Source organism: Pyrenophora tritici-repentis, chromosome 4 (genome assembly GCF_003171515.1).
Source record: "Pyrenophora tritici-repentis strain M4 chromosome 4, whole genome shotgun sequence".
NCBI classification, from domain to species: domain Eukaryota; kingdom Fungi; phylum Ascomycota; class Dothideomycetes; order Pleosporales; family Pleosporaceae; genus Pyrenophora; species Pyrenophora tritici-repentis.
In genome coordinates, this window is record NC_089393.1 from 2,974,855 (window position 1) to 2,993,254 (window position 18,400).

The following is an 18,400-nucleotide window of genomic DNA, read 5'->3' on the forward strand; positions in this document are numbered from 1 at the left end:
TCTTCTTCACACATGCATGTGCCTGCAGCCACGCTAACTACCGTTCTGTCTTATCTAGCGACTGCCATGACATGGCAGCCTTTGTAGATGAAGTCAAGGCGACCTAAGTCCTAGGCGTCTTTGATCAGCCTCAGCTCTGCGTTCGTCCAAGCAGATGACAAGACAGCACCAAGCCTTAGCTCTAGCATCAGCCACCGGCCATTTGAACGAACCATACAAGAGTAGGCCCACCAGCTCGGCAACCGGATTGCACCGTTCGGCATCCGCTACAAGTACGTCGTCCATAGTACGTCTCATCAAATGCGGAGAAGGGCCGAGTCATGAGGCAGAGCCTTCTGTACAGGCTTCGAGAAGATCCGGGGCTGCAGGTACCATGTTTCGCCATCATATGACTAGGGACATGTCTCCGACTACGGCATTGCGGACAACAACACCGGCTGAAGTAATTTGGACATTGATGAAGTGGTCGTGATGATCACTTGCTAGCAATCATGGTTAGTGCCAGGGCTGGATCTCAGTGTACAAATAAGGGGTGAGTACGTCCGTTTCATTCTTCCTCACGCACTTCATCACACTCTCTCTTCCTCAAAGATGCTTTCAAACGTCCTCTTCACTGCTGCGCTCGCTGCGGGCGTCGCTCAGGCCCTGCCTCAAGCGACTGGCACCCCCAAGCCTACAGGCACCTCCCCCAGTATGACGACAGCTGCGGCCTCCGGCAACCCATTTGCTGGCTACAACTTCTACGCCAACCCATACTACTCTTCTGAAGTCTACACCTTGGCCATGCCTTCGCTTGCAGCCTCGTTGAAGCCCGCGGCTACTGCTGTAGCCAACATCGGCTCCTTTGTATGGATGGACACCATGGCCAAGGTCCCCCTCATGGACACGTACCTCGCAAACATCAAGGCCAAGAACGCCGCGGGCGCAAAGCTCATGGGCACCTTTGTCGTCTACGACCTTCCCGACCGTGACTGCGCAGCGCTCGCATCCAACGGCGAGCTCAAGATCTCCGAGGGAGGAGCAGAAAAGTACAAGAAACAGTACATTGACAAGATTGCTGCCATCATCCAAAAGTACCCCGACGTCAAGATCAACCTAGCCATTGAGCCCGACTCCCTCGCCAACATGGTCACCAACCTGGGTGTGGCAAAGTGCGCAAATGCTGCCCCTTACTACAAGGACCTGACCGCCTACGCCATCTCCAAACTGAACTTTGCAAACGTTGACATGTACCTCGATGGCGGCCACGCCGGATGGCTCGGCTGGGACGCTAACATTGGCCCCGCTGCTAAGCTCTACGCTGATGTTTACAAGGCGGCTGGCAAGCCCCGCGCTGTTCGTGGTATCGTCACTAACGTGAGCAACTACAACGCCTTCCGCATCGCTACCTGCCCAGCCATCACCCAGGGAAACAAGAACTGCGACGAGGAGCGCTACATCAACGCTTTTGCTCCTTTGCTTCAGGCCGAGGGCTTCCCGGCTCACTTCATCGTCGACACTGGTCGCAGTGGTAAGCAGCCTACTGGCCAGCAGGCGTGGGGTGACTGGTGCAACGTCTCAGGCGCTGGCTTCGGCGCCCGTCCTAGCACCAACACTGGTAACGCCAACGTTGACGCCTTTGTCTGGGTTAAGCCAGGTGGTGAGGTATGTTCTCTCATCTCCTCCTTACAATACACATTCAAACTAACACTCTGTCAGTCCGACGGTACATCCGACCAATCCGCCGCCCGCTACGACTCGCACTGCGGCGTCTCCTCCGCCTTGAAGCCCGCGCCCGAGGCCGGAACTTGGTTCCAGGCATACTTTGAGATGCTTCTCAAGAACGCCAGCCCTGCTCTTGCATAAATGCAGCGTGGCAGTCATCAACCGTCAACTTTTGTCAGACATGGAATACGGACACAATAGACGATAGACGCACTTCTTCTGTAAATATCATTATAGCTAGCTCAAGTAGATTAGAAAGGAGATGAACATCCTTTGTACATGGAATCAAGCATGCCAACCTACACACTTTCTCCCTCTCTCCCCTCTTACCCCCCTGCCCCGCTCCCGCAAACCCCCTCCAAACTCACAAAATCTCACTATGACTCAACAACTGATACAACAAATCCATCTCCCTGGCCTTCTCAGCAGGTGTAAGCCTGTATTCAGGGACGAACAGGGATGTCGACGCTGACGAGGTGGAGCATCTTCTACTATCCATGTCCAAGCCCATCTCCCACACATTCCCCTCCGTCTCACTCGCGCTCCACCCTCTGATCGACTCCGACTCCGACTCCGACTCCGAATCACCATCAACAAACCCACCATCACTATCATACTGTGATGAATTGCCTGTTGTACTATCTAGACTACTCGCCGTGCTTGTCCTGTGGTTCCAAATACTATACCCATTCTTATAGTGTGGGTGGTCTTGGGCTAGTCCCTCTTCTTCATCTTCATCGCTTTCATCGCTTCCATCGCGTTCTTCAACAAAATCTGAGTCGGAGTCTGTCTCATCCTCATCCTCGTCCTTATCCTCATCTGTCTCAATGTCGGTGTCAACCCGATAGTCCAAACAGCAGCTTGGGTCTATCTCGCTTCCACTCTCTTCATCTTCATCCTCATCCTCACTCCCCTCTTGCACATCCGCATCCGCATCACCCAACCCGTGCACTAAAACACCCTCCTCACCTCCTTTCCCAAGCGCCTTAGCGACGGAGCGTGTGAGTACTGTTCGGTTTTGCAGGACCTGTTTCGCAGTTTGTGCGGCGATGCGGGTTGATTTGCGGATTTTGGTGGTGGTGGTGGTGGAGTTTTGTTTGTGGGTAAGGGAGCTGCGGAGGGGGGGGTGTTGGGGACATTAGGTTTGGTTTGGTTGGGTGGGTGGGTGGTGGAATGATGATTAGTAATGTAGATGTGTATGTTAGTTACTGTATCTTTTAGTAGTTAATTGTTTTGGCAATATTTGGGTGACATGACATGACTCCGTACCTCCAATACTTCTACCATATGGGAGACAAGGGGATAAAGAGACCATGTCACCATCAATGGATCGGGCCTGGTAGCACTCTCTCGACAAGGGTATTGTGTACGCAGACAAAGAAATACTCGACCATCAAGGAACCAACCACACAATGTCACTATCAAATCACATACAGAAACTTCATTAACAATGTAAATCTGTTTTGAGATTCAGTATGACATGTTTACTACGATAAATGCTACAAAATTATGTGCAGTGCAAGAACAAACGCCGTCCCGATGCTCTCAGGGGTATCGTTTCATACCAAATGCTTTTCGATCGCTGGTTTTAATTAACCAGATAGACCCGTAAACGCCAGATGATTTTCTTCCCAAGTGGGTCCGGAATGGACTTTCATCAACACTACGGTGACACCAAGGGGCCGTGGAAGTCGCGGAGCGTCGCCACCAGATCATCCTCACGGAACAGCTGTAGAGACAACTTCTCCTGAACCTCCTTCCACTTCTTCAGCGCGTCCAATTCCCCCTTGCTTAGCCACTTTTCCTCATTTCCGACGACATCAGAACGCTCGGCTTTGGTGAGTAGGAGCTGGACCTTTTCCCGCTCGAACGAAATGCGTTGGAGGATCCTCACCATGCCCTTGTAGGTGTCATGGAGGAGCTTCTCGCGGGCGCGTTGACGATCATACCAAACAAGGTGAAGAGAAAGTTTGGCCTCGCGTCTGTCGACCTTGGGAATTTCCTGAGTCTGTACAAATCCCTGCACGGTAAGGTCATTAACAATGCCGCGAATATCGTTTGGAGACATCATCATGACGTTGCATAATGCGCGCTCGTCGAGTTTTCCCTTTTTTTTCAAAGTCCGAACGAGCTTGACTCCCAAGATGCCTTTTCTCGCTGAAATCGTGTTTTCAATCTCCGCCTGGATCAACTGTCTCGCAAGCTCGTCGAATTCGATGCGCCATTGCGAGTACCCAGAGCGCGAGTGCCAGGTGACGAAATGATAAGGATCTTCAGACAACATCTGAATGTGTTTGTCTATAATCTTTGTCTTTTCGTCCATGTGAAGGGTCGTGGGGTCCGTGGGCTGCGACCAGACGGTATTCCTATTTACATGTCCTTTGCGGGTGAGTTGAACGGCAGCATGAGGATCGATGTCGTCGAAGATGTCTACGTCCGGATCACGGCTGAGCTTGACAGCTACATCGCGCGCAGTGACGAGGAGGGTGTGGTCGATGCTGGCGTCTGCAGGTTCTCCGCCCGGTAGTGGAGGATCTGGCCATTCTTCCCAGCAGCGCGGGATTTTGGACTCGAGCATGCGCAGCATCGTCTGGTATACACGCGCGGTAACGGACCCTAGTCGTTGCTCTACCACACTTACGAGCTGTTCTGTCCGCATAGCAACGGCGATTTTGTCTGGATTGACGCGGATGACGAGATCATCGTCTGAAGACGAGGCTGCCCAGCCATTCGCACCGTTCATCTTAACCCGCTTGTTTGAACCGTTTGTTTGTCGGCCTCCAGCAAATCCTGGGACTTTGAGCCATTCGTCACGCATCCTTCTTTTGCGCTCTAGGGTCGCCCTGTTGACTGTATCTTTGTCTTTTGTGCCTGAAGGTTGTACTCCCCCGTTGTCCTGTTCTATGGATTCTTGGTAGAGCAAATCGTGCATATCGCCTGGGGATAGGTATTGTGTCTCGGTGACGGTTCTGATCCATCCAGTCTCGATCAGGGTTCGGATGAGTCCATACAACTCCTCGACCGAGGTGATGTTGTCGGCCTGCGCGGGTTCTGGGGCGGCGTTGTGAGTTGCATTGTCGACCTTAGGCTTGTGCACGCCATTGGTCTTGACGTCTCCGTTGACCGAATCTACAGGTTCGGGCTTAGTGCCGTGTAGTTCGGACGGTAGTCCATTCGTGACTCCGTTTGTGACGCCGTTGGTCTTGGAATGGCCGTTGACGTGGGTGTCGTTTGTGCGCTTCCGCTTAGAACCCGCGCCGTTCACTGCGCCGTCGTCCATGTCGTCATCGCTGTCGGTCTCCGGTGGAAAGTATGCGTCTTTCAAATCGGCGATGCGCGTGTGACCGAGAGCAAGCAAATTTGATATAATGTTTGCAGCCTTTTTACCAAAGCGAGCCTCTACCAGTTTAGTCGTCTTGCCGCAGCGAACAATAGCATACGAGTTTTGCCAGTCGATCTCGTAGTAAGTCAAGGGCGCGTCGCTGCCAGAGTGAAAGATGAGGTGCTCTTGGAGCAAGATGACGAGTCCGCACTTGATCTGGCGCCCGCTCAGATAGGAAGCGCGAGCGATGGATGCGAGGCTCTGCCGACCATGGCGCGCAAGGACCGAGTAAACTCGCTATTCGCAGTTAGAACATGTCCGTGAATGCGCCTGCCTGAAAAATGATGACTCCAAATTCAGTCACGAGACGGGACACGGAGGTCAAACACATACAGCCGCAAGTTCGCCATAGGTATCCTCGACCAAGAGGGTGCAGAGTTGGGCGAGAATCTGGAATATGTTGGCTATAGTTCATTCGCGCGCGTCGGCGGCGCATCTTACCGGAGTCTCGCGCTGGTTGTAAGACATGTTTGAGCCTAGATATTTGCCAGATATCTAGGGTGGAGTAGTGCTACCGGGGAGACATTGGCGTAGATCGCAGGCAAGACGAACTGGGAGAGAACAATCAGAAACAAAAAAGTCCGGGCGAAGTTGTCGAAATGGATGCGGGTGGGGTGGGTGACCGATGGAGCTCCGGCCAATGGAGAGGGGAGCGAAAGCACTTACTGGTCTTGGCGGCCTACGAACTTTGTGATGTCGATGCTCCGAATTACCTCACCCCAAGACGTCTATCCATCCATTGCCGTCCCCCCACACCACTGACAGCCCTCCGCCCGGCGCCAAACACACAATGCTCTCCCGAACGACCGCCTGCCGGGGCGCGCAGCGTGCAGCCCGCCAGCAGGTCGTCCGCCCTAGTCAACGTCGCGGCCTCGCTGCCCCGGCCTCAGGCTCCTTCCAGTACCAATCCGGCGAGGCAAAGGGCGTCAAGTACGCCAGCAGAGACTTTACCGGTCCTACCACGACACTCGCATTGGTCGCCAAGGCCGGTACGAGATATCAGCCACTGCCTGGCCTGACCGAGGGCCTGGCCAACTTTGCTTTCCGGGTACGCCATTGATATTACGCCATCTGATATAGACGCTGTGTCGCATCGACGCAGTCAATTGATATGAAAGAGCTCGGCTGACGCTCAATTGGACTCTAGGGCACTGAGAGACGGTCAACATTGCGCATTGTCCGCGAATCTGAACTGCTGGGAGCTAGCCTCAACGCCCACCACTCGCGCGAGAACCTGGTGCTCGAGGCAAAGTTTCTCCGCGATGACCTCCCCTACTTTGTCGAGCTCCTCGGCGAGGTAGCCAGCTCTACCAAGTACCAGCGTATGCTTCACTGCAAACATGACATGGTTGATGGAATTGACACTGCGCAGCCCACGTATACGCCGAAGAGGTTCTGCCCATGATTCACTTTGCTCACAAGCGCTTCCTCGCCAGCGTGACCGACATGGCCACCCAATCCGCCCACAGCCTCGCTTTCCACCGCGGTCTGGGTGTCCCTACCGCTTCCGCCGCGCCTACCCCATACACCAAGTACCTTGACGCCGAGACGATTGAGTACTACTCCAAGATCGCCTATGCCAAGCCCAACTTTGCTGTTGTAGCCAACGGTGCCGACCACGGCGAGTTCTCCAAGTGGGTTAGCGAGTTCTTCGACGACGTTCCCAGCTCCGCTCTCGACGAGTCAAAGACTGGCGCCGACCAGAGCAAGTACTACGGTGGTGAGGAGCGTATTGCCCACGACAGCGGAAACGCCATGGTCATTGCCTTCCCCGGCTCCAGCTCGTTCACCGGAAAGTTCTACAAGCCCGAAATTGCCGTCCTCAGCTCCCTTCTCGGTGGTGAATCAGCCGTCAAGTGGTCGTCAGGCTTCACCAAGCTCGGTCAGGCTGCCGCTCCTGGTGCCAAGGTCAAGACCACCAGCGCCATCTACTCTGACGCCGGTCTTCTTTACACCACCATCACCGGTTCCGCCAAGGCCGTTGCCCAAACCGCCAAGGCCGCCGTTGAGGCCATCCAAAAGATTGCTGCTGGTGAGATTTCAAGTGAAGAGGTTTCCAAGGCAAAGGCCGCGGCCAAGTTCAAGGAGCTCGAGCACGGCCAGGACATTCGTGCTGGCCTCGAACTTACCGGCAATGGTTTGATCCACAACACTCAACCCTACCAAATTGACGAGGTTGCCAAGAAGATTGACAGTGTCTCAGAAGAGTCGCTCAAGAAGGTGAGTAATCCAATCTCGTTGAATAGAGACGTCATGCTAATGAATCATCCAGGCTGCCAAGGAACTACTGGAGAACAGGGCCTCAGTATCGTCTGTTGGTGACCTCTTCGTCCTACCTTATGCTGAAGATCTCGGCCTTAAGGCGTAAATACAGTGGGATAGTAGCGCAGTTTAGAAAGGAAATCTCGTTTGGCCAGGGGCTTGTGTAACATTATCTTGTGATAGTCCCTGATAGATGCATCTCGTATAAGTTGATTTTGCATTTCAAAGATTGATATTGTTGTGTTATGAGTTTGTGATGGGTTGTGGTAATGCTGAATGTATGAGCGTTAGCTTGACAGATGCAGGTACAAAACGTCGTTCGTGGTCCTGCAGCATACTTAGTCTCACGTGCCAGCGCGTAGACGCACAGACCATGTTCGCGCAATCGTACAAGCCAAACACGTCGACGTCCACCACACAAACACCCAACCGGCAAGACTGTTGACTGAACACCCCAGACTTGATCCCGCTTGCATCTACACTTTCAAAACTACCTGAACGAAGACAAGTCGAGAAGCTGGTGTTTCTCTCTGCGCTACATCAACACACAACAACACACGTGCAAGCCCGCACGGCGAAACAACGATAGGAGAAGCAGCGACAATGCCACAAACACTCTACCCCCGCGCTACAGTCAAGAAGATAGTAAAAGCGCATTCGAATCGGGGGGTTAGTAGGAATGTTGATATTCTGGTGAGTTTTATTTAGTATTGCTTGCAACATCAAAAGAACAGATAGGGTGGGGTGAGGTGGGGAGGAGTGTGGAGAAGAACAGGGAGAAACGGGGAGAGGAAAGTGTGCTAATTCGATGTGAGGTAGATTTACTTGAATTATATTGTGTTTATGCAGGAGTAAGTCATTACCGTCCAGATGAAACCAATTCTCGAGAGGGGGGGATAAGGACAGGTAAACGAGCTAACACAACCCTCCAGTCTCCTAAAAGAAGCAAATATCAAGAGTAAACAACATGGCGAGAAGGGTGTTTCGGCAAAGAGTATCAAGAGGGTTAGTGAGGGGGTGTTGAGAAAGTACAAGGGCTGAGGAAGTCGTGGTTAGCGTGGGAGGAACTCACAGTGTGTGACTAGAGGGTGAGAGTCTGGCGTTACATGTACTTCTATTCTATTCCTTGCATGCTCCAAGTAAACAAGGGAATCATACCACACAAGGGGACTACTTTCCTACACCGCTGTTCCCTCACTCACCACAGCAATAACTCTAGGAACAACCCACCCCTCACTATACCTCTTCCCCGCCTCGGGAATCTCAATACGGAGTTTTTTTCGCAGTTCCTCAAGCCCCTCTTTACCCCCTCCCTCACCTCCCCCACCGCAACCGCATCAACAACCCCCTTAACCCCCAAACCCAACGCAACACAACTCTGCACCAAACACTGCACCTCCCCCTCCCAACTTGCCTTCACACCCTCCGCCTTGGCCGCTCTAACACCAAGCCGTTTGTATTCCTGAAGTGCAGATTTTGCGTTGCGAATGTTTGAATTGATTTCTGTCCAGATTTCCGAATCGCTGTCTGCCACGGCCTTGATGAACGCTGACATCCCCTGGGATTCCTGTTGTGGTGATGCTGGAGTAGGTGTGGATGTAGATGTAGACGTGGACGCAGGAGGAAATGAACCGTAAGGTGTCATCAAACCCCTAAACTCCTCCCACTCCAACACCTCCACCGGCGCAAGGGCGAGGAAAGGTTTCATGCGCACTTCATACCGCAATTTCTCCGAAGAAAACGGTCGTGTGGGTATGTTTAATAAGCCCGCGTACAAAAGCAGCATGTAGAAGGTCGCCAGCGCTTTCGCCAACGACGCCGTTGCTTCCGTTTCCGCTAGTAGACTGTTGAGATAATCTTGCGAGGCCTGCAACTCGCGGAGCTCCCTGGGCGACTTGCTGACGCGGGCGTGCTGGGCGGTGTAGTGGCTTTGAACACGCTGAAGCAGCGCGTTACGACGACCGGCGACGAGGGACAGGAAAAGATACATGCCACAGTATTCGTCGGGTAGATAGATGTCTTGTTCGAAACCAAGGAGGACGACTTTCTGTATCATGGTGAGTTTGTGATGGTACACCCATGTCGAAAGGCTAAACTCCATGATTTGCTCGCTGACACCTAGTTCCGATGCTGCGGCTGCAATATCTGCGTCGATGAGACTGGCGTCCGCTTGTAACATATCCCAGCCGGTAATAACATGCGTAAGCATACGCCTCAGTCGACACCGATTCTGGCCCACCGCAACCCAAAGGTCCATGTACGCCTGTCCCGCACGTTCCACAAACTCGTCGATGAGCAGTGCGAACTGGAGACGAGGCGGTTTGGGCAGAGTAGGATTGCGAGGGGGTGAAAAAGACCAGTTTACAGGGTCGAGTACGGGGGAGGCGGAGAGGACGAGGGTTTTGCAGTCGGCGAGGGGGAGGGACGAAGACGTGTGTAGGACGTCTGGGTGGAAGAGTAGGGTGGAGAGGTAGGAGCGGGCGTAGGCTAGGGGTGGGGGGTTGCGCGAGGCAAAGTGCCAGAGGAAAGAGAGGTATTCGAGGGGGTCTTGGGGGAGGTCCACGAAGCGCGTTGCTTCAGAACAGTCGCTGGCGATGTGGTGGAGTTTGGACAGGGCGTCTGTGAAGTCGAGTTCGACGACTGGGCGGGGGGGTACGGTGGATGCGAGTCGTCGTTGCATTTTGGGGCTAAATGCTCCGGGTACGGATTTGCCGAGTTGATGTGTAGTTTTTAATGCATCGATGCCTTGGAATATGAGCGGCCAGGAGTGGGATATTTGATCGAGCGGGAGGTCCAAGTCCAGAGCACGGAGAAAGTCTTTTCGTAACTCCAGTCGTGAGAGGATGGCTTTACGGAGTGTGTCATCAATCTTCAAGTCGGTGCTAAGAGGTGTAAGTAAATATCCCAGAACAAGTCGAAAAATAAACTCCACTTACTCCTCTAATACCTCAACACCAGCATCCAACTCCCTCAGAAACACATCCATCGGCACACTAACAAACAACACCCGATTATACGTATGCGTACAAAAATCCTCCTCTTCAAAGTAATCCCGCCCCGTAATCTTCGCAATCACATAATCGCACCCCTTGATCACCGCTAGACAGTACGCCCTGAGTACCTGCAGCAACGGCCCCGGTCGTCTGTCGTCTGGAATACCTCCACGGTAAAACTGCGATTGCTCCAGGACTCTAGTTTCGGGCCAGAGCAGCTTATCAATATACAATGATGTGAAGAGTGTTTGGGATAGCGGGTAACCTGTGTGCCAGGCCATTTCGTAGCAGAGCAGCTGATCCATGATTCCGATTAGCTCTTCCGGTAGAAGTGGAGCTAGGGCATCGTATTCATCTTCCAGCGTCTCTCCTGGTTCTAGGAATCCGGAGTCCATTTTGGGATCCATGATCTGTTGGGTGAGTTACTAACGCGCCGGTTGTTGAGATGGAAAGAGGTGTGATACCTCGATTGCCCCAATAGATTCAAACAGCGTAAAGTATTCATCTTTAACAAGCTGACCGACTTCAAGAGCTATCCATTCATTAGTTGTTGTTCGAAAATGTTCTTGTCCATATATCATGGGCCCATGGTGACGGCCCTTGCCCCGCCATGCCCCTCCAAATATCGGATTACGGGTCAACTTGCCATTACACGCCCTTGTGAACTTATCCGTGACATTATGAATCTTTGGCTGTGAGCCACCGACTGCATTTCTCGCTTGTCTCAAGGGCAGATTAGCGGATGTAGCAGGCGCCTGGATAACGGGCGCAGCAGACTCTTGCGCTGCATCTGGCATGAAATCATTAGCCGACTATTAAAATGCAAGTGTCACAAGCAAGAGAAAAGGGACATGTGTGAATTACCAACACGGTCAGCACTTGTACCGCCATCATCCGGTGTCTCGGCAGGGGCTGTGCTGTGGCTGCTAGGAGCATCCGCCATGTTGTGAGGTGGAGTTTAGTTGGGCCGATATGCGGGAAGTTTTGTGACAGCCGAGTTGCACCAAAGGCGGGTTGGTTGGTTACTTACAGCAGCCGTCACTATGAGTTATATATACACAACTTAGGAAAAAGTTCACGACACATGGAATAGTTGGCGTGGGACAGTGATTCAACCCTGTTTGTCGTGCATTGGCTTATAATCCTCCCAATTCAGCTTGATTGTACAGAATATACGTTTCCATGCACTCCCCAGATCTCTCTCTCCATCTCCGTCAATCCATCATGCGCTCATTCCTGGGTTTACGAGGACTTGGCCGCGTCAGCCTGTGCCTGGAGAGCAGCAGCGTTGAGATCCTTCATCTCGCCCTGCTTGCCGTTCTGCCCATGTGTTAGCCTGCAATACCTACTTCCTCCCCGAGTATGCACTCACCGACCACTTGGCAAACCTGAGTTCGCTCTCGCCCCTTCGCTCGGCAGCGATGCGCTTGTCTTCCTTGAGCGAGCGGCGCACGACGCGCGATGCGACGGCAATGTAGCGGTTGTAGCTGTCCGAGGTGTTAGTTAGGGATCCAACTACCATTAGGCGGCTCCAAGAGAGGGCGAGCGTACGTGAGACCGGCGGCTTTCCACGCGAATGCCATTGTGATGATTGGGTGTGGTTTGGTGGGTGTGGACGGGTTTGCGGTTTGCGGGTGCAGTACTGAAGGTTGGTGAGCTCCGGCGAGAATTCGCGATGCGGCTCGGAACTCGACATCACGTGATGGGACACCGATGCCCCCTCACATGCAGGATGCATATGGTTATTCTATAGTGCTCCAAGCACCCCTTGAGTTCTCAAGACATGGAATATGAACATGGTTGACAGATAAATTACAGTCATGGTCATTCATTTTCATAGCTAGCTACGTCAAGCATAGCTGTATCATGGTCTACCGTAATGCCCATTGAGCAGCTCTAACGCTCACAGCGCACGCTCACGCTCACGCTCACACTCACAACTCCATGGCCTCACCATCACCACCCTCTGCATCATCATCTCCTTCCCGGTTCTCAAAAGTAGCGTCAAGCCACTCTGTAATGTCCTGTCCCTCGTAGAGCGCAAAGTCCTCTCCAACGCCACCAATACCAACACTAGTGTTATCAACAGTCAATTCCTTGTCCTGGGACAGTGACTCCTTGAGCGCCCTCAATGCATGCTTGATCAGCTCCTCCCTGCTAGCGCCCTCAAAGTCATCCAGATGCCTCTCCAGGTACGTCCTCGCCATCTGACTCCTAGCACCAATACCGCACGCAATCATCTCCTGTGTGACGCCGCTGGGTTGGAACTCGAATAGATGGGGACCCTTTGCGTCGACACCGGCAATCAAGAGTCCGACTCCGTACGGCCTTCGTCCATACTGCTGCGTGTTGGTCTGCGCACGGTCTGCAATGCGGGAAGTGATCTCGGAGAGGGGGATGGCGCGGTCGTAGGTTAGGCGGGAGGCGAGCGACTGCTGCTTCATGAAGTTGGAGAGAACGCGGGCATCGGACGCGAGACCAGCTAGGGCGACGCCAAAGTGCGAATCTATCGGGATGATCTTCTTCTGGTATGATGAGAGCTCCTCGGCGTTTCGCTACGATATATTTAGTAGGCTTCTTGCGGTGTTGATTGGATTCGTTACCTTGATTGCGGCGAGTACTGCGTGTGTTTTGCTGACAATGCCTACAACGACCGAACCCTGCTTGACGGCTTCTTGTGCATATTCGACCTGAAAGATACGGCCCTGGGGCGAGAAGGTGACCGAGTCGTTGTCGTAGTTGTTGCGGAACATGATGAAGGTGGGAGCTGTGCAGTGTCCAAGGCGGGGTTGATGGTTCTAAATCACTCTTCTGATTCCTAACAGACAATTCCAGCACACAAACGAGGTGCAGTCGCCGAGGGTATGAATTGCAGCGAAGTGGAGCAATCTCTTCTTACTCGTGGTGATGGTGAAGGCACCCAGCGTAGACGACGACCCATAAGCTCCAGAAGCTCCGATCTTGGCGACGGCCTTAGCGTGCGACGCAACCACGACAGGCGTCTAGCTCGCCGCAGCAACAAGACGGCCAGACCCTCAACATCGCATCTTCGCCGGACCGAGGACCAAGCCCACCGGACGCCTGCGCATACCATTCCGTTATATCCAAACACATCGAAAGAGCTGATAGTCACGCGTCACCATGGCCGGCATCAAGACCATCATCGGCCTGTCCTTTGTACGTCAGCCGGTCGCATAGGCGCGCTCGCATTCTATATCGCTGCTAGTATACTAATGCCTTGTTAGGTCCTAGCGATAGGCTTCCTCCTCGTTATTCTGTCTGCCGCGCTTTTCCATAACTACCTGACGCTGCTTGTTGTCGCAACCTACGTAATCGCACCCCTGCCCAACTGGCTCTGCGGAAGAGCAGCGAACCGCGATGATTTCATGGAGAGCACGGGAAATGGGGTTGTTGACTTTGGGCGGTTCTTGACGGGCTTCTTTGTCGTCATGGGAATTGGTGAGTGCACGCGCATCCGAAGTCGACATGCGAGTCGACATGCGAGTCGACATGCGAGTCGCTGATGGCTAACATCTGACAGCTCTCCCCACCCTTCTATGGCACTCTGCGGAAATTGCAGGCGGCGCGGCGGCCATGTCCATCTTCGGTGGTCTGTTGATATACGCGACCATTATCAGTTTCACCCTCTTCTTCCAGGAGCAAGAAGACTTCTGACTAGCCGGCGGGACTCAGTAATGAGGGACCGCGCATATTCCGGGCAAGCCGCCCGATCAATTGACGACAAGCCAAGCGCTTGGTAGTAATGGCTGGGAAACGGAAACGGAAAGACTGGGCCGGGGCTTTTGCATCTTCATGTTGTTTTGATAGTTTTGCTGAGCGTTCTTGTACAAGTATATGGGACATAATGCATAAGTTGACTGACGTGCGTTTTTTTGACACCAAACTCGCTTGATGATGGATATGAACAAACAGGACGCCTACAGAACAGCCTCCCTCAACATATTTGTACACGGTAATTAGACGTTCGAGTCCGTCACTGAAACCAAAGACATCCGATGTGACACGTAAGCCGCGAGTCGCACAAGCTATCCCCACGGCGTATCCTTACAACGCCAGATTGTAGGTATATTCATCCTCCATGTTCTGCGCAACCCAAAGAACAGCCGAACTGCATCGCATTAGCAAATCATCGCCCCCAAAGATATCAAAAAAACTCACCTCAACATAATCAACGCATTCGCAATCACATTGCCAATGCCCATCCAGATGGTCGGCCACGTATGCTCAGTAACAATAAACTTCATAACCATGACCACCACACTACCCGCCAGGCCGCCGGCCAGCAGCGCAAAGCCCAGAAAAAGCACCAGCCTCGCCTTCCACGCCACACCGTTCCCAGAGTACGAGAAGCTGTCGGCCGACAGGCGCGACTTGTCGATGCTGTTGATAACGAGCATGCCGAGGGCGCTGCAGATGCCGGGGATCCAGTCGATGAAGGTGATGTTGACGCGCGGGTCCGACCCGTTCATGGCCGACTTGGACCATACTGAGATGTCGATGAGCGTGTAGAATCCCAGGGCGAACTATACAAATATACGAGTTAGTAGATGTTTTCTGGGAGCCAGCAAGGATTGAGAGGCGCACCAAAGCTCCCGATATGTAGACGCCGGCTGTCCGCGTGTTCGCGCTGTTCATCCATGCTGGCTTGGGGAAGCGGAAGAGGCGATTCGATTCTTCCATGATTTCGACGTTTCTGCGACAAAGTAGCTTCGTAGGTAATGCGTGGTGTGGTGCGAGCAAAGCGGCGAATAGCTGGCGAGGTGGCTGTCGAGCTTGATGCTGCGGATGCGGATGCGCCTGGCTTGCTGCGGTGGAGGTCGTCGCGCCTTGTACGCTTGGCGCTTGACGTCTCCCCCGGGCCCGTCGGCACCTAACTACTCGAAAACGCCGATGTAGCCTCGGATTTTCCCCCAAAAAAGTTCCTTAGCAACTTTCCATCTTACCTACAAGTCCACGAAGACGTTTCTGTGCCAACACCACCACCCACGTTTACTGTAGTCGAGACGTCAGCATGGGCGCCTCGAAACCTGCTGCCAAGGGCAAGAGCCCAAAAGGCAAATCCGGTCCGAAATCCGCAGGCGCAAAATCAAAATCTAAACCCAAGACTACTGGTAGTGCGCCAGAGGGTATATCGAAGCGCAAGCAAAAGTCCATGTCGCTGGCTAAACCGGGTGGCGCGCAAAAGACGAAATCTATACTTTCAAAAGATGGCAGGAAGAAGAGGCGGGTGTATAGCGAGAAGGAGCTAGATATTCCCGCGCTCAACGGTATTATTCCAGCCGGAATTGCGAAACCAAAGGGTGTGAAGAAGGGCAAGAAGTTTGTGGATGATCCGGCTAGCATGGTACGTTGAGTCGTCGTAGTTGGAGCTTGTCTGCGAGATTATGGAGTGTTTTGCTAACTCATCCTGTAGATGGCCATCATGTCCGTCGTCAACGCCGAAAAGGAAGGACACCTCGAGTCCAAGATTGCCAAAGCTCGCCAGCTGGAAGAAATCCGTGAGACCAAGAGGAAGGAGGCGGAAGCGAGGAAATCAGACAAGGATCTGGCGTTTGAAGAGAGGAAAAAAGATCTCAAGAAGAAGCGGAAGAGGCATAGTGAGCCGGCGGCGGGCAAGAGCGATGAGGGTGAAAAGATCAAGGAGAAGGATAGGAAGTTTAAGCAGAGAAAGAGGGTTAGCTTTGGTTGAGGAGTGGGTGGTGTGAGTGGCAGATATGAGAGTTGTTCAGCAGGTTACATGGGTGGTGGACAGAAGACAGGCGCAAGCAGGTGAATGGTCCACATGAGATAATCGTATTGGGAAAAAGCGTCACCAAAGGCACAGAAAGCCAGCATCAGCACAAAACAAGGTCTACACACGATCTACAAACATCTAAAAGTCTATGATACCCAAACAAAATATCAAACTTCCATACCTACGCATCAGGCAATATCAACCGCCGATGATTCGGATCAAAAACCGGCCACTTCTTCCCCTCCAACCCCCCCATATCCACCTCCTCCCCTTGCATCTCCCCACTCTTCTCAAAATCAACCTCCTCATCCACCTTCCTCAAAACCGCCGCCGTAGCACAAGCAAACCACCGCCCCCCACCCCACATAAACGACCCCAGATGACCCCCCCAATCCGTCGTACACAACAGCGTATACGGATTCCGCTTCACCTCCTCCGTCGGCAGACCAGCTTTACTACTAATCGGGTCGTCCTCTGCATTAATCCCCAAAAAAGGAATACGAATAGACAGCACAGCGTCTACAGATTGCGAGTCCCTGTAATACGCCCCCTCCGTCGGGTACCCCCACGTGGGACACTGGACATGTCTATCGAATTCATGCAGGTATTTACTCTTCAACAGCGCGTCAACATCGATGTCAGAGATCTGCGTGATTTGCGCTCGGTGGCGATGAAACAAGCCCATTAGATTGCGTCCCATGGTGCGGCTGTAGACGTGCAGACCCAGCCACGTGCGTTGTAATTCTACATTACAAACCTCCAGATTCCACGGATTCGAACACGCCACCGCGGCGCGCAGTACGCAACGCGAACCTTCCTCGCCGCAGTAGTTGGTCAATATGTTGGCGCCGAGACTGAAACCTACGCCGTAGAGGGGGCGGTTGGGGAAGAGAGTACGCAGGTGCTTTATGGTCTGCCGGATATCCCACGTCGCGCGGCTGTTGAAGAGTTGCGGGGTGGAGATTTTGCTGAGAGCGCACCCCCGGCCGTTTACGACGCACGCGGTCCATCCCGCGGCGGTGAGGGGGGCGAGCGTCTCGCGGAGGTAGACTTCGTGCGAGCCGCCTGTTAGACCATGGAGGGCTATTATCATTGGTTTGGTGTCGGTGGAGGCGATGGCATCCCATTCTTCGTTCGAAAAGTTTGTGGTTCGCTCTGGTAGTTCATCGGCATCGTTATCATCACCTTTCCCTTCTTGGGCGGCGGCGGCTTCACCATCTTCTTTCGAAACTACGAAATCTACGGCAAAGGTTCCCGGGTACACTCTGTGGTCGGAGTGGTAGATTTGTCGCTTGTAGTAGATTGGCGGACCGGGGTCTGGGCGCGCGGTGTACATGGTTTGAAGGTGGCCGTTGAAGAGGAGCGGGTTTAGACGGCATGGTGGGATGGAGGCTTGGGCGAGGGAGGGGAGGGAGGTTTTTTGACCGGTTTTGGTGAGGAGTGGGTGGGGGGTTGGGTGGGATGTGTAGGTTGTGGTGGAGTGGCCGAGGAGCCAGGATAGATATGTCATGGTTGTTTGGAGTCTGGGTGTAGGATTGCGGTGGAATTGTGAGGTTGTTGAGGTGAAGAGACTGTTAATGGGTTGTCGGGTTGTTGTTGGCTGTACCGAGATGTCGTTATATGTGTAGGTAGGGTCCAATATGTATCTGAATATCCGGTCTAGGTCTCAAGATCTTGAACAAAGTCCTGAGATGCGAAATGTCCGTGACTATCCTCCTCTTATCTCTAGCTCTTTCTTGATCTACCTCTTACTTGATATCATATCTCATTGTGATCATGAAGCTGCAGGCCTGAGTAAGACGGGAATCCTGTTTTCCCCGACTCGAAGTTTGACGACACACGAGTGATTGGAATGAAAGCACGTTCCAGACTTAATGGCAGTGAAAATGTCGTCGGAATACGGGCCTCGGTCTAACCGTCGACTAGCCTGCATAAGTGTGGTGTCGCAAGCGCGCGTCTACCTCGCAATAGCCGCCAAATCGACAGGGCGCGTTCGCGACTCAAGACTCAAGTTCGCGACTGCCTCGTTGGACGACAACTTTCACACCCCGCCTTTCGACCGCAATGCAACGCCCCTATATCGACTTCCGGTGACTGCGCTCCGCCTGAGTCCACTATAGAATGGATCCGCGCTACAACTGGCCACCGCAGGCCTATGCGAACGGCCAATATCCTCCGTATGCGCCTCCGCAGCAACAGCAACAGCAGCAACCGCCGCAACAGCCAAATGGATACCAGCAACATGTCCCAAATGGCTATCAACAATATCCTTCTATGCAGATGCAGGCGCCCCAGGGATATCAA

At 53.1% G+C, this 18,400-nt stretch overlaps 10 protein-coding genes across 10 annotated transcripts; 5 read left to right on the top strand and 5 right to left on the bottom strand.

The window, feature by feature from the left end:
* Window positions 1-591: 591 nt before the first annotated feature.
* Window positions 592-1,845, top strand: PtrM4_099040 (Glyco-hydro-6 multi-domain protein; the record flags this gene model as incomplete). The annotated part of the gene is made up of 2 exons (XM_001933742.2): window positions 592-1,644; window positions 1,699-1,845. 2 exons carry the CDS (start codon window positions 592-594, stop codon window positions 1,843-1,845), a joined length of 1,200 nt encoding a protein of 399 aa, XP_001933777.1.
* Window positions 1,846-3,367: 1,522 nt separating this feature from the next.
* On the bottom strand, window positions 3,368-5,554 carry PtrM4_099050 (DNA directed RNA polymerase III subunit Rpc82; the record flags this gene model as incomplete). Its single annotated transcript, XM_066107294.1, has 3 exons — window positions 3,368-5,323; window positions 5,420-5,476; window positions 5,528-5,554. The coding sequence occupies 3 exons, from the start codon at window positions 5,552-5,554 to the stop codon at window positions 3,368-3,370; spliced, it is 2,040 nt and encodes a 679-aa protein (XP_065962962.1).
* A 322-nt stretch (window positions 5,555-5,876) lies between these two features.
* PtrM4_099060 (cytochrome b-c1 complex subunit 2, mitochondrial precursor) lies at window positions 5,877-7,454 on the top strand (the record flags this gene model as incomplete). The annotated part of the gene is made up of 4 exons (XM_001933740.1): window positions 5,877-6,134; window positions 6,234-6,408; window positions 6,459-7,306; window positions 7,359-7,454. 4 exons carry the CDS (start codon window positions 5,877-5,879, stop codon window positions 7,452-7,454), a joined length of 1,377 nt encoding a protein of 458 aa, XP_001933775.1.
* A 497-nt stretch (window positions 7,455-7,951) lies between these two features.
* PtrM4_099070 (uncharacterized protein) lies at window positions 7,952-8,389 on the top strand (the record flags this gene model as incomplete). Its single annotated transcript, XM_001933739.2, has 3 exons — window positions 7,952-8,041; window positions 8,168-8,199; window positions 8,281-8,389. The coding sequence occupies 3 exons, from the start codon at window positions 7,952-7,954 to the stop codon at window positions 8,387-8,389; spliced, it is 231 nt and encodes a 76-aa protein (XP_001933774.1).
* Window positions 8,390-8,650: 261 nt separating this feature from the next.
* Window positions 8,651-11,284, bottom strand: PtrM4_099080 (amino-acid N-acetyltransferase subunit Mak10; the record flags this gene model as incomplete). Its single annotated transcript, XM_066107295.1, has 5 exons — window positions 8,651-8,657; window positions 9,124-10,230; window positions 10,285-10,751; window positions 10,806-11,131; window positions 11,206-11,284. The coding sequence occupies 5 exons, from the start codon at window positions 11,282-11,284 to the stop codon at window positions 8,651-8,653; spliced, it is 1,986 nt and encodes a 661-aa protein (XP_065962963.1).
* Window positions 11,285-11,583: 299 nt separating this feature from the next.
* PtrM4_099090 (ATP-synt-Eps domain containing protein) lies at window positions 11,584-13,094 on the bottom strand (the record flags this gene model as incomplete). The annotated part of the gene is made up of 5 exons (XM_001933737.2): window positions 11,584-11,661; window positions 11,714-11,828; window positions 11,893-11,983; window positions 12,296-12,896; window positions 12,945-13,094. 5 exons carry the CDS (start codon window positions 13,092-13,094, stop codon window positions 11,584-11,586), a joined length of 1,035 nt encoding a protein of 344 aa, XP_001933772.2.
* A 388-nt stretch (window positions 13,095-13,482) lies between these two features.
* On the top strand, window positions 13,483-14,016 carry PtrM4_099100 (Vps55 domain containing protein; the record flags this gene model as incomplete). The annotated part of the gene is made up of 3 exons (XM_001933735.2): window positions 13,483-13,518; window positions 13,587-13,800; window positions 13,883-14,016. 3 exons carry the CDS (start codon window positions 13,483-13,485, stop codon window positions 14,014-14,016), a joined length of 384 nt encoding a protein of 127 aa, XP_001933770.2.
* A 390-nt stretch (window positions 14,017-14,406) lies between these two features.
* On the bottom strand, window positions 14,407-15,042 carry PtrM4_099110 (UPF0220 multi-domain protein; the record flags this gene model as incomplete). The annotated part of the gene is made up of 3 exons (XM_001933734.1): window positions 14,407-14,470; window positions 14,521-14,885; window positions 14,947-15,042. 3 exons carry the CDS (start codon window positions 15,040-15,042, stop codon window positions 14,407-14,409), a joined length of 525 nt encoding a protein of 174 aa, XP_001933769.1.
* A 331-nt stretch (window positions 15,043-15,373) lies between these two features.
* On the top strand, window positions 15,374-16,051 carry PtrM4_099120 (TT-ORF1 multi-domain protein; the record flags this gene model as incomplete). The annotated part of the gene is made up of 2 exons (XM_001933733.1): window positions 15,374-15,706; window positions 15,776-16,051. 2 exons carry the CDS (start codon window positions 15,374-15,376, stop codon window positions 16,049-16,051), a joined length of 609 nt encoding a protein of 202 aa, XP_001933768.1.
* Window positions 16,052-16,277: 226 nt separating this feature from the next.
* On the bottom strand, window positions 16,278-17,606 carry PtrM4_099130 (hydrolase alpha-beta-hydrolase protein; the record flags this gene model as incomplete). The annotated part of the gene is made up of 1 exon (XM_001933732.2): window positions 16,278-17,606. The coding sequence occupies one exon, from the start codon at window positions 17,604-17,606 to the stop codon at window positions 16,278-16,280; it is 1,329 nt and encodes a 442-aa protein (XP_001933767.2).
* Window positions 17,607-18,400: the final 794 nt, after the last annotated feature.